At 46.2% G+C, this 13,108-nt stretch overlaps 1 protein-coding gene across 1 annotated transcript; it reads right to left on the bottom strand.

The window, feature by feature from the left end:
* Positions 1 to 2,847: 2,847 nt before the first annotated feature.
* On the bottom strand, positions 2,848 to 12,312 carry LYZL6 (lysozyme like 6). The gene is made up of 5 exons (XM_010385182.2): positions 12,166 to 12,312; positions 7,460 to 7,686; positions 6,086 to 6,244; positions 5,085 to 5,163; positions 2,848 to 3,165 (listed from the first exon to the last, which is right to left on the bottom strand). The coding sequence occupies exons 2-5, from the start codon at positions 7,596 to 7,598 to the stop codon at positions 3,096 to 3,098; spliced, it is 447 nt and encodes a 148-aa protein (XP_010383484.1). The 5' UTR covers positions 7,599 to 7,686; positions 12,166 to 12,312; the 3' UTR covers positions 2,848 to 3,095.
* Positions 12,313 to 13,108: the final 796 nt, after the last annotated feature.

The raw sequence follows: 13,108 nt of genomic DNA on the forward strand, positions 1-13,108 counted from the left end.
CGCCTGTAGTCCCAGCTACTCGGAGGCTGAGGCAGGAGAATGGCATAAACCCGGGAGGCGGAGCTTGCAGTGAGCTGAGAACCGGCCACTGCAATCCAGCCCGGGCGACAGAGCGAGACTCCGTCTCAAAAAAAAAAAAAAAAAAGAGAGTGGACACAAAGCAAGGGAAGGTCCCTGGAGAGATCCTGGCCCACAGGGTCAGTGCTTAATCCCCACATAAACATAAAAAGCAGCCTGGGAAAAAATTCAAGCTACCAGCACCGATAAGGGAACTAGCATAGGTCATTGTGCCTGGAGACATGCCCACGGCTGCACAGATGGAAAAACCTCTGGCCCATTTGGATAAAAGCTTGCATAAACCTTCAGCTCACTCAGATAAAGGAACGAGGCCTGGCATAGAAATGCCTTTTCCTTTGTATAGTCAGCGGGCTCCCAGGATGAAGTTGCTTCTCCTTTTGTGGGCATGGGCATAGTGGGCTCCGGTGGGTTCCAGTGGGCACTCTGCTTTCCTTTTTGGACTGTCAGTCCAGCCTCTATGAATCATCACTTCAGCCCCTGATAGGTCTCGGGCCAAGCTAAGAAGCATCTAAGAATCATCATTTCACCTCCTGACTGGTCCTGGGCCAAGGCTCCTGGCCAAGCTGAGTTCTCCAAGACAGCCAGCAGATGAAGCACATTGCTTCCCCTTTCCAATCCATAAATACCCCAGCCTCATAGGGGGCACCCATTCTGGCCCCCACTCTCTGCTAGCAGAGAGCTTTCTTCTTTCGCTTATTAAACTTTCGTTGTAACCCCACCTTTGTGTCCCTGCTCCTTAATCATCTTGGAGGTAGGACAAAGAACTCCGGGAGTTATCTCAGACAAGTAGAGACTGTTATATCTTGGTGCATTGCTGAGACTACAACAATGTTTTGAATAGGAGCAACCGGGGAGGTTAGGAATCTTGTGGCCTCTGGCTACAGAATTTCTGAGCCATAATTTCTAATCTTGTGGCTAATTTGTTTGTTTTACAAAGGAGATCTGATTCCCAAGCAGGGAGGTGGTTTGTTTCAGGAAAGGACTATTATCTTTGTTTCAAAGTTAAACAGCAAAAATTCATCCCATAGTTAGTGTGGCCTGTGCCCAGGAATGAGCAAGGGCAGCTTGGAGTTAGAAGCAAAATGGAATCAGTTAGGTCAGATTTGTCATAATTTTTATAAAGTCTGTTTCAGTAACACGAGGAAAGCAAGCAGTTCCTACCACTGTTTATTTTAATTCTAGAATGTCAGAGCCAGAAGAGACCCTGCAGGACAAGTCTCTTGTGGTTTCTGAATAATGGTCCTCAGACCCATGCTGTGATAAAGTTTTCACCCCTACTCTACAAAATGAGGACAATATGGAAAATATAATCAGGTTTTTTATAATTTCATAAAATAAGACTCCACTCCATTCTTTTACAAGTATGACCTCCCTATAATGTTGATACTAAAAATTGTTTTATGAAAAGATGCTAATAGAGGATAGGTGCTTTAATGCTCTTATTTGGACATTAAAATTAAAAATTAGAAATCTCAGCCAGGCCTGGTGGCTCACATCCATAATCCCAGCACTTTGGGAGGCCGAGGCAGGTGGATCACTTGAGGTCAGGAGTTTAAGACCAGCTTGGCCAACATGGTGAAACCCTGTCTCTCCTAAAAATACAAAATAGCTGGGCATGGTGGCTCATGCCTGTAATTCCAGCACTTTGGGAGGCTGAGGTGGGTGGATCACCTGAGGTCAAGAGTTCAAGACCAGCCTGGCCAACATGGTGAAACCCTGTCTCTACTAAAAGTACAAAAATTAGCCGGGTATGGTGGTGGGTGCCTGTAATCCCAGCTACTGGGGAGGTTGAGGCAGGATAATTGCTTGAACCCAGGAGGCGGAGGTTACAGTGAGTAGAGATCATACCACTGCACTACAGCCTGGGTGACAGAGTGAGACTCCGTCTCAAAAAAAGAATTGGCTGGGTGTGGTAGCACACACTTGTAGTCCCAGCTACTTGGGAGGCTGAGGCAGGAGAATTGCTCGAGCCCGGAAGTTGGAGGCTGCAGTGAGCCAAGATCCTGCCACTGCATTCCAGCCTGGGCTATGCAGTGAGACTCTGTCTCAAAAAAAAAAAAAAAAAAATTAGAAATCTCAGGTTTAATTATTTTTTACATTTTATCACCTGTGAAATACAAAAGTCTGGGAACCACTGAATAGTCAAATCTCTCCTTCTATAGTAGAAACAGTTAAGGCTCAGTGGTAGAGAAATAAGTGGTCCAAGATAAAACCCCAGTTTGGTCAGACACTACTAATGGTGGCTATGTGTAGGACATTCCTTCAACTGTTCCTTTTCTGACTTTGCTTTTTCTTTAAGCATGTTCTACTCCACATCAGCACCCTCCAGACAAACCAGATCCTGTCCAGAGAAGACTTTTTTAATCGTCTAGATCCTAGCCTATTCTCCCAAAGCACCCCAAAATTATTGGCGTCTGCCACTATTTCTCCATCCCATCACTACTTTCTCCACATCAATACCATACCCTCAGCCCCACCCATTGCCTACTTCTGAGCTTTCTCTTTTACTTCAAAAATTGTTCTTTGGAGGAATTACTTGGATGCTGATACTGTTTCAAAGCAATAATTACGAATTTTATTATACATTGAATTATCTATTGTAATGTTTGTGGATATTTCTGCTTCTCCACCTAGATTATGAACACCTAAAGAGCAACAGTTGTGTTTTGTCTTCCTTCTAGTACCTAGTACACTCCCACTGTCTCAGGTACTCAAATAGGCGTAGAATAATGAATAAATGGACGCATTCTTTGCAGAGTGAGTGCTTCAATAAATATAGAGACTTCTTTATTGTGGTCCTCAGTTTACAAATGACAGAGAGGAACCAGGGGACTGGGTCCAGATGGGAGTAAGGAGGAAGCCAAGAAAATCATTTATTCTTGGGGCTCTGGTCAGTTTTAGTTGTAAATGGGAAGGGAAGAAAATTCATGAAGTTGAGGCATAGGAAGAAGAAATGAAGAATTCCTGACTAAGGACAGGAGTCTTGGAATGACTCCATGGTGCACCCGCACCCTGTTTCATCCCAGTCGGCATCCTGTCAGCCAGTAGGAGAGTGGCCGGCCTGAACAGTGCAACCTCCATTCTACCCTGTGGAGAAAAAAGACATGGTTCTTGCCTCACGCTCAGTAACTCCTCCACACACATGACCCAGTTCTTGGTGAGTCTCGCATGTGGAGCAATGCCCAGAATCCCCTTCATTGCTATCCTTCTGGTCTGTCCCCCACTGTCCCCTCTGACGAATCCTGTAAAACTCTCATCTCTGGTGTTTGCCTGCTTCCCTGGATCAACATTTCCACATTTTAAAATCCTCGTCTCTCCCTGAAGGGGTGAGTACTGTTTTACAGGGCTGAGAGTTACTTATTACAAAAAAAAAAAAAAAAAGTCCCAGGTGCAACCATTGCTTCTCCCTCCAAAAAGAATGGCATAATCATCGCTATCAATTCTTTTCTGTGGTGTTTTGAGTATGCAAGGGATTTGACTCCTTCCACAGTCGCCTACAGAGGCGGCCATTTGTGTTACTTACATATCTAGTTGGAAGCTCAGAAAAGGTGACTCTCTGAATGTCCACCGTTGGTGAGCTCACAGCTTTGTGGGTGTCTGCCTAGCTGATGAGCGCCACATTTTTGTTGTTGTTGTTGTCATTTTTCTTTTTTTTTTTTTTTTTGAGACAGATTCTTGCTCTGTCGCCCAGGATGGAGTGCAGTGGCGCGATCTCGGCTCACTGCAACCTCTGGCTCCTGGGTTCAAGCGATTCTCCTACCTCAGCCTCCCAAGTAGCTTGCCTTAAGGAGCGTGGACACAAAGCAAGGAAAGGGTCCCCAGAGAGATCCTGGCCCACAGGGTGAGTGCCTCATCCCCATATAACATAAAAAGCAGCCTGGGACAGGCGCCCACCGCCACGCCCGGCTAATTTTTGTATTTTTTAGTAGAGACAAGGTTTCACCATATTGGCCAGGCTGGTCTCGAACTCTTAACTTTGTGATCCACCCACCTCAGCCTCCCAAAGTGCTAGGATTACAGGAGTGAGCCACCGCGCCTGGCCACCACATTTTTTTTTTTTTAAACAAGAATCTCACTCAGCCACCCAGGCTGGAGTGCAGTGGTGTGATCTTGGCTCACTGCAGCCTCAACCTCTCAGGTTCAAGCGATTCTTCTGCCTCAGCCTCCCGAGTAGCTGGGACTACAGGTACACGCCACCATGACCAGCTAATTTTTTGTATTTTTAATAGAGACGGGGTTTCACCATGTTGGCCAGGCTGGTCTCAAACTCCTGACCTCAAGTAATCCACCCGCCTCAGATTCCCAAAGTGTTGAGATTACAGGCGTGAGCCACCACGCCCGGTCAGCATTTTTAAATTAAAAAAAAAAAAAAAAAAGGTCAATTATGGCCACAAGGCCCCTGCAGCAGCCGTAATTGTATTGCTTAACTCCTCCCATCCCTACAGTTGATTGGACCAAGGGGGCACACGTGGTGCAAGTGGAACCAATCAGATTCTCTATCCCAGGAAATTGGACTGGGGCTGAGCCTAGCCAGTCCCTATGGTTGCTTAGGACTTCAGCCCATTCACTTTGCAGCACCCTTTGTCCTTTAGACTGTGGAGCAGAGAAAGTCTGCAGACAGAGTTGTGAAGCAAATGCACCGAGAGAAGCTGAAACCTGCCATGGAAAGCTTGCTGACAATTTCCAGCCCTGGTTCCATGGTCTTTCTGGGACCCAGCTGCAGCCCTTGAGTGGGCTCAGTGAGACATCTGGTCCTCTCAGAATAAATTTTCCCCAGCTAGCTCAAGTTGTTTTCTGTTACCGCAACCAGAAGAGTTTTGTTTAATACAATATCATGGAAGAACCAGATCCCAGGTCTTCTGACTCAGAGTTCCAAGCCCATCGCTATCCCACATCTTTCTAGACACTGCAAGGGCGTGCCAGTGAGTCCTTGTCTATCGCCCTTTTCTCTGTCACGCCCTCCTTCGTGGGGCTCTGCCCGCTGAGTCCCACGGTGTCCTCCTCACCAGTTGTTCATCCCCCGTGCTCCGGACACAATCCTTTTTGCACAGTGGATGCCTGCGAGAAGGTTGGGATTGAGCAGATCTGAAAGGAAGGAAGAGAAAACCTGTGAGGGCACAGAAGACAGTCCCAAAGATGGAGGCAGACACCAGCCCTCCCTGGATAGGCTTGTGCCACCTCGAGGTTTCCAGTTGAGACAAAGGTTGTCTCCCAGGAGCCCATTTAGACATCCCTACAATGGCTGCTAGAGGTTGGAGGTGAAAGGGGGTGTGGGCAGAAGGGGCAAGAGGCCTGAGATTTGGGTCTGTTCACTACTATTCTTCCTAACCAGAGTAGATGGTGGTTCACTCAAAGTTTGTGGGAGGTTTCTAGGGAGAGGAAATGCCAAAACACCACAGAGGTATGTCCCGCCTAGTGAGCGGGGGTCTTCAGGTGAGGAGCCCAGGGACATCAGTCAGCGTGCGAAGGCAGCGGTGAGGGACAGAGTCATGGGCCCTGTCGAGCCTCCTGGATCAGCCCTGAGCTAGGGAGTTTGCACTTGGCCTTTGGTCAGATCGTTAGCTGAAGATGGTACTCCGGAATGGTTAAGAGCCTGTGAGGCCACTGGTCTGGCATTCAATGCTGGTTCTCTTTTTGAGCCTCACTTTGCTGTTTTGTAAAGTGGAGATCATAAATGGTTTCTACTGCATGAAAATTGGATGAAATAAGCTAAGTATGTAAAGTGCTTAGTGTATAATATTCTCTCAATAAACATTGGCTGCTGCAGCTGTTCTACTACTACCAGCTGTATACAGAGCCTTCCTGCATCCTACTCAGGGACTCTATAGAATCTCCTAACTGGATGGGCATTAGGGACACTACTCCAGCCCTCTGCTCAGTAAAGGGATTCCCTGATTTTTTGAACCATATCTCTGGGGCCATTCCCAGGCTGTGGGTGAAAAGAGAAGTCTGTGAGCAGAGCCTGGTTTCCACTCTCATCTCTCCCACCCTGGGGCCCTGGCCAGACCTTGACAGTCCATGTGGCAAAGGTTTTCTGAGTGACTCTTATAATCGTTGCACCAGTAGTGGCCATTGATCTGGAAGAGGCCATAGTCAAAGCTTCCATCTGCGTTTTCATTTATCTTTGATATGTTGAACTTGCTTTCCACAAAAGCCAGGCACAGCCCTTAGAGTAGGGAGAAGGTCAGGATTTAGAGGGGACCAAGCTGAGTGAGAAGGGAGATGGAGGAGAAAGGGAGGCAAAAGGAATAAGGCCTGGGAGGCAAGATAGGACTAGAGGGCTGGAAACCTCCATTGACTTGCCCTCTCATCCTTTGGTCCATCCACCCACTGATAAGTACAACCATTCATCTGTCCATCTATTCATGTGTCTTGCACTTACTGAGCACCTACTGTGTGCTAGGAACTGTGCAAAGCCCAGTGAGGGACATTTCAGTTGGGTCAAACACAGATGCTGCCTTCAAGGGGCCTATATTAAAAGCATAAAAATATGTACCTAAGGCTGGGCACAGTGGCTCACACCTGTAATCCCAGCACTTTGGGAGGCTGAGGTGGGTGGATCACGAAGTCAGGAGATCGAGACTGTCCTGGCTAACGTGGTGGCACCCCGTCTCTACTAAAAATACAAAAAATTAGCTGAGTATGGTGGTGGGCGCCTGTAGTCCCAGCTGCTAGGGAGGCTAAGGCAGGAGAACGGCGCGAACCCAGAAGGCAGAGCTTGCAGTAAGCCGAGATTGTGCCCCTGCACTCCAGCCTGGGCGACAGAGTGAGACTCCATCTCAAAAAAAAAAAAAAAAGTACCTAAAAAACCCACAAAGCAAGATAAAAGGACAAGTGTTGCAAGACAGGTGCACACAAATCCTAGGCAAAAGGGAGATATCCCTTCCATGCAGGAGGATAAAGCCTTTGTACTAGCTGTCCCCTCTGCCTGGAGTGTTCTTTCCCCAGACATTTGGGTGACCAGGTCCTTCATTTAATTCGGTGCTGCTCAATGTCACCTCCTCAGAGAGGCCTTCCCTGACTTCCCCATCTAAACAGTGTCACCATCGCTCCCCCTGCTTTGTTCTTCTTGATAGCATTGATCACCACCAGGCAGTACTTTATGAGTGTGTTTGTTGTGCTGTCTTCCCCTAGGATGTGAACACTATAAGGGAAGGGAATTTGTTTATCTCTGCATTCCCAGCGTCTAAAACAGTTCTTCGTACATAATAAGTGCTCGGATGATAACTTGGATGAATATGGCGTGTTGGAAAAGGCTTTTTGAAGGGGGCTGCATTTTGAACTTGGCTTTGAAAGATGAACAGGCGAGAAAGAAGCTGGCCATGTAGGACATGACTAGGAGAGAAGGAGAAATGACAGGGGAGGGACCGATGGCACTCACAGTCACTCAGGGAGTAACCCTCAAACCCATCCAAGTCCTCCAGCTGCAGCACCTGGGCCAAGTCACAGCGACTGATGAGGCTGGCCTGATTTAGGGCAAGAAAGCTGCTGACCAAGTAGATGAGTAGCACCTTTGTCATCCTTGGAGCGGAGGAGGTGCAGCTGAGGGCTGACGATTCTTAGGGTCTTGCAGACTTTCTGCTGATCTTCTCTGAGAGCCTGGGGAATCTGGAGAGGGCAGCCAGATTTCCTCACTCACTCACTGCTCCAACCCGGCTGTTTCCTATCTCTTTTCTCTCATTTACTATTTTATAGATTTTTTTTATCATGGAAAATTAAACAGTTACAAAAGGAGAGAGAATAGTATCATGAACCTCCATATACCAACTTCTGAGCTTCAACATTAAAAAACCAAGCCCATCTTTCTTTGTTGTTTGTTTTTTAGTTTTTTATTTTTTAGAGATGGGGGTCTCACTATGTTGAACTCCTGGCCTCAAGTGATCCTCCCATCTCAGCCTCCCAAAGTGCTGGGATTACAGGTGTGAGCCACCACACCTGGCCAATCTCATTTCATCAATAGGTCCTCTTATATGGGCACCAGCTATGGGTAGTATTTGGGTATTGGGATGGTGAGTGAGGTTGGCAAAGGAGATTACTGAAGACTGTCTTCACCGCATATGTGTGTGTGTATCTGAGCATGTGCTTTTAGAAGGAGGCCAGGATACTGGGTGCTCATCTCCCCACAACCCCACTCCCTAAGACACATGACACATGATTTTTCCCAGGGGCCATACCCTGCCTGGTACAATTCTTGGTGGGCTGGCTATAGACATAACCTTCACTTTCACATTGTATGTGTGTGTGTGGCGGGGGGGGGGGGGGGGGGGAACAGCAAGGGCCCTAGATTCACACTGCCTGCTTTCAAATCTTGGGCTGTTATGTGATTTTGGGCAACATACTCAACCTTTCTGGGCCTCATTTGTAAAATGAAGATATGCTAATACCTACCTAAAAGGGTTGTTTTGATGATTAAATGAAATAATGCCCAGATCTTGGTTCACATTCCACACAAAAGGGAACTGGGACTCCAGGAAATATGGCTGATTCCCAGGCTGGAGCAGGAAAGGGTTATGAGATGTCTGGATTATCTTGCTGTACCAGAAATTTAAAAAGTGCTAAAAATATGGATTGGGGTATGTCAAATTGACACAAGAGTTAGCTCAAAGAGCCACCGACTGGCCAGATCTGGAACGATATTTTTTGGTAACAGCATTATTGAGATATAATTCACGTATCATACAATTAATTCAGTTAAAGTGTACAATTCAGTGGTTTTCAGTATATTTGCAGAGTTGTACAACTACTATTTCACTTTGATTTTAGAATATTTTCATCAACCCAAAAACAAAACCCTGTACCCATTTAGCAGTCACTGCCCATCCCCCTCCTCCCAACCCCTGGCAACCACTAATCTACTCTCTGTCTCTATGGATTTGCCTCTTCTGGACATTTCATATACATGGAGTTACGTAAAATATGGCATTTTGTATCTGGCTTCTTTCACTTAGCATAATGTTTTCAAGGTTCATTCAGGTTGGAGCACATAATGATACTTCATTCCTTTCTATGGTTGAATAATATTCCATTGTATGAATAGACCCTACTTTGTCTATCCATTCATTAGTTGATGGACATTTGGGTTGTTTCTGTTTTTGGCCATCATGAATAATGCTGCTACGAACATTCACATACTAGTTTTTGTGTGGATATATGTTTTTATTTCTTTGGAGTAGAGTTGCTGGGTCATGGGGTAACCCTAGGCTTAAGCTTATCAGATCTACCAGATTTCCAAAGTGGCTGCACCATTTTGCATTCCCATCAGCAGTGTATGAAGGTTCCAATTTCTCTACATCCTCACCAACACCTATTATCTGTCTACAAAAGGTTTCCTCATGGATATGAACTGGTATTAGCCTGTTGTTTTAATTTCCGTTTCCCAGATCGCTACAGATGTTGATCATCTTTTTTTTTTTTTTTTTAGATGGAGTCTTGCTCAGTCACCCAGGCTGGAGTGTGGTGGCGCGATCTCAGCTCACTGCAAGTTTCGCCTCCCGGGTTCAGGCCATTCTCCTGCCTCAGCCTCCCGAGTAGCTGAGACTACAGGCGCCCGCCACCATGCCCTGCTAATTTTTTTGTATTTTTAGTAGAGACGGAGTTTCACCGTGTTAGCCAGGATGGTCTCGATCTCCTGACCTTGTGATCTGCCCATCTCAGCCTCCCAAAGTGCTGGGATTACAGGCGTGAGCCACCGCGCCCAGCCGATCATCTTTTTGTGTGCTTATCAGCCATTGTATATCTTTGGGAAAATGTCTGTTCAGAACCTCTGCCCAGTTTCAAATTGAGTTGTCTTTTTATTACTGAGTGGGAAGAGTTCTTTATATATTCTGGATACTAGACCAACATCAGATATATGGCAGATATTTTTTCCCATTCTGGGGATTGCCTTTCGCTTTCTTGGTGGTATTCTTTGAAGCCCCAAAGTTTTTAATTTTGAAGATGTGCAATGTATCTATTTTTCTTTCATTGCATGTGCTTTTGGTGTCATATCTAAGAAATCATTGCATAATGGTTTCCAAGGTAATCTAGGACAATTAGACCATCAAAATAAATGACAGTAACAGATTATACATTAAATGCAATAGGAATCCATGAGCCATAATAATAATAAATTGACAAAAAGATACATAGTGTGGAGCTGAAGCAGAGACCCTCTTCCTGACAATAAAAAGCCAACCGATAAATGTGGAGGAAGTCATGGAGTTGAAAAATAATCACCATTTTGCAACCATCATAGATTGGTTTGAGAAAGAATCATCATTGCATGCTAAATCTGCGGTTGTGGGAAGACTGCTGAATAACTGGATATATTATCCATGATCTTATAGGGTCTCCCCACAGATTGCTTATTAGTTGCACAGAAAGAAAAAACAAAACAGATACAGTGGAGGATAACCAGACAGTATTTTGAACTTGCAATCAAAATGAACATCTCCAGTGAGGGACAGAGGGACATTGTGTGCCTCCAGGTGTGACTCCCAAAGAGGACACATCACTTATGCAGTATTCCGTCCAGGGATGCATAGCCTGTGTCTGATCCTGAGGAAACATCGCAGCCAAACTCGCTGAAAATCTGTAAGATAACTGGCCCGTATTCTCCAAAATGGCCAATGCCATGGAAACTGAAAGACTGGCCAGGCATGGTGGCTCAAGCCTGTAATCCAAGCACTTCGGGGGGCTGAGGTGAGAGGATTGCTTAGGCCAGGAGTTTGAGACCAACCTGGAAAATAGCAAGACCTCATCTCTAGGTATCAAAGTATCAAAGTATCAAAGAAGCAATACTTCCAATAAATTTGAAAACCTGGGACTATTTCTGTCACTGGTTTGCTGTGTTTTTCCCTTTAAACTAGGTTTATGTTGGTGAGGGGGCAGAAGCCTGAGTGCTTCCATCCGCCGCCTTCCAGTGTCAGGCGGCTTCTGCTTGGACAAGATGGCTATCCTGGTGGGCTTGTTTCTTCTCTGGTCTTGTTGTAGGAGGCAGAAAGAAATTACTTAGGTAGACATGGTAAAGTGAATCCCCAGCAGAAAACTTTCCTTTTAACAAAAAGCAGCTCAAAGATAGCTCCCTTTCTAACCTCACGCAGCTCAAGGAAATAACTTTTCTTCTAACAACAAGAAGCCTGAAAGAGCAAACAGTAAAACAGATAAAACAGCTCAGGCACAGAAGGATCGGGGAAGTCTCCTGGGTAATCACCAAACTTCACATGTATACAATGGGCACCAGTAAAATAGTGGGCCTTACTAACCACATTCCTTTCTCTTTAGGTGCGCTAAGGTAGGGAAGCTAAAAGCAGAATCGAGGGGTATGCCTACAGCTGCAAGATGTATGGGAACAAAAAAAAAAAAAATAAATAAATAAATAAATAAATAAATAAAAAAAAAAATAAAAAAGATGTATGGGAACAGACACAGAAACTCTTCCTCCCAGATAAGCAAGACAAAGAGACACAGACTAAAAGTTGGCCTATGTGGTCGGGAATGGGGTGAGAGCCTATTAAAAACTCTACTCTATACAGATAGCACACCTGGTCCCAACTGAACCATCGGGCCCTAGGAGGATAAGACATCCCCTCCTCACAAACACCTCCTCACTAGCCTATTTAGAAAACCCTGACATTTCCACTACCACCTGGCAACCTGCTCGGGACCTCTTTCTATGACAGCTGTTCTTTCCTTTTGCCTATTAAACTCCTGCTCCAAACTCACTCTGTGTGCGTGTGTGTCTGTGTCCTTAAACGTGAGACCATGAACCTTGGTATTTACCCCAGACAACAAGGCTGCTTCTGTCGCTTGTTCTGAGACTCATTCCACACTAGCCTGAGCTTGGGGCCATTCTTTTGCTTCTCCCACCTTCCTACCCCCAGAGCTGACAGATTTAGTGAATAAAATTTACAAGATGCCTTGTTAAATTAGAATTTCAGGCAAACAACAACCTACTCCACACTGACTCAGGAGGTACCCTCAGAGATAGATGTCACTGAGCCTCGGGAAGCAGGAAGCTCCATCCCTGCCCATTAAGCCCCCTCTCAGGGTCTCCTCAAGGAAGACAGTGGTTCCAGAAGGTATATTCCCACCCCTTCTACAGCTTACCTCTCTCCCATCCCTCTCTGACTCCAGGTTCCAGCTGGCCCAGGGATTTCTGGGAGGATCTGTAGAAAAAGGCCGTCCACAGTAGGAGCCTCTTCTTCCTCACCACATATGTTTCAGCCCTGCCCAACTAACAGCTCTCCATGTTCTAAAGAAGGAGGGAGTGCTGGGCCATCCCAGCCTTCTGGAACTCCAGTTCTGTGATGTCATCCATCTCCTGGAAATACACTGGTTTTAACCAGGCAAATTGGCCAAGCGTCAGGCAGAATTAGCAGCTGGGCCTGGGAGGACAGGTGACATCTGTGAGGAAAATGGCCAGGTGGGACAGGGTGGAGAGCACTGGCTGTTTCGTTCCTTTTGGGAGTAGCACCACCTTTGGGGGAGCTCCTTCCCTCATGGAGTTTTAGTGGGGACTGCCAGTCCTAGGGCCCTGCCCCCCAACATCCCCCAATAAGCGTAGAAATGCTTGTGTGCCAGTCACTGTATTTGTAAAGGGAAGCGGTGGACCTGCTCAGCTTCCAAAAGAAAGCCCGTGTGTGCAGGGCCAGAGGACACAGCCCATCTAAGGTGCTAAGCCTCCATAAAGAGGGAGTGGAATCTGGATGGGATTCCAGCCCTAGGGTACACCCTTTCTGGGACCCAAACACACCCTTCCCCTTCCTTCAATTCTGAGACTCAATAAATGTCCCTACTTGCAGAACAAGTTTGAGTTGGGTTTCTGTCACTTGCAGCCAAAAGAGCCAGTCACAGTCAGCATCGGGTCAACCATCTGTGAAATGGTGACCTGACACCCTGTCCCCTCCCTTTGAAGGCCACAACATCCCAACACCATTAGTCACCGACGAAGTCCAGGAGAAATTTCTACCAACTGTAGCAAAAAAGAGGCAAGGGAGAAAACATTTTGTTACTGACAGTGCACTCTTCTCTCTGAAACAGGGAGGTAGGA

This window comes from Rhinopithecus roxellana, chromosome 19 (genome assembly GCF_007565055.1).
Source record: "Rhinopithecus roxellana isolate Shanxi Qingling chromosome 19, ASM756505v1, whole genome shotgun sequence".
Lineage (NCBI taxonomy): Eukaryota > Metazoa > Chordata > Mammalia > Primates > Cercopithecidae > Rhinopithecus > Rhinopithecus roxellana.

Bases quoted from the DNA above. Each gene is read 5' to 3' on its own strand.
- LYZL6 (XM_010385182.2), bottom strand. From the start codon at position 7,598: ATGACAAAGGTGCTACTCATCTACTTGGTCAGCAGCTTTCTTGCCCTA. The intron at 5,164-6,085 runs GTCTGGCCAGGG...CCTTCCTTTCAG, and splicing joins TTGCCACATGGACTGTCAAG to ATCTGCTCAATCCCAACCTT. The intron at 3,166-5,084 runs GTGAGGAGGACA...TTTTCTCCACAG, and splicing joins GCACGGGGGATGAACAACTG to GGTAGAATGGAGGTTGCACT.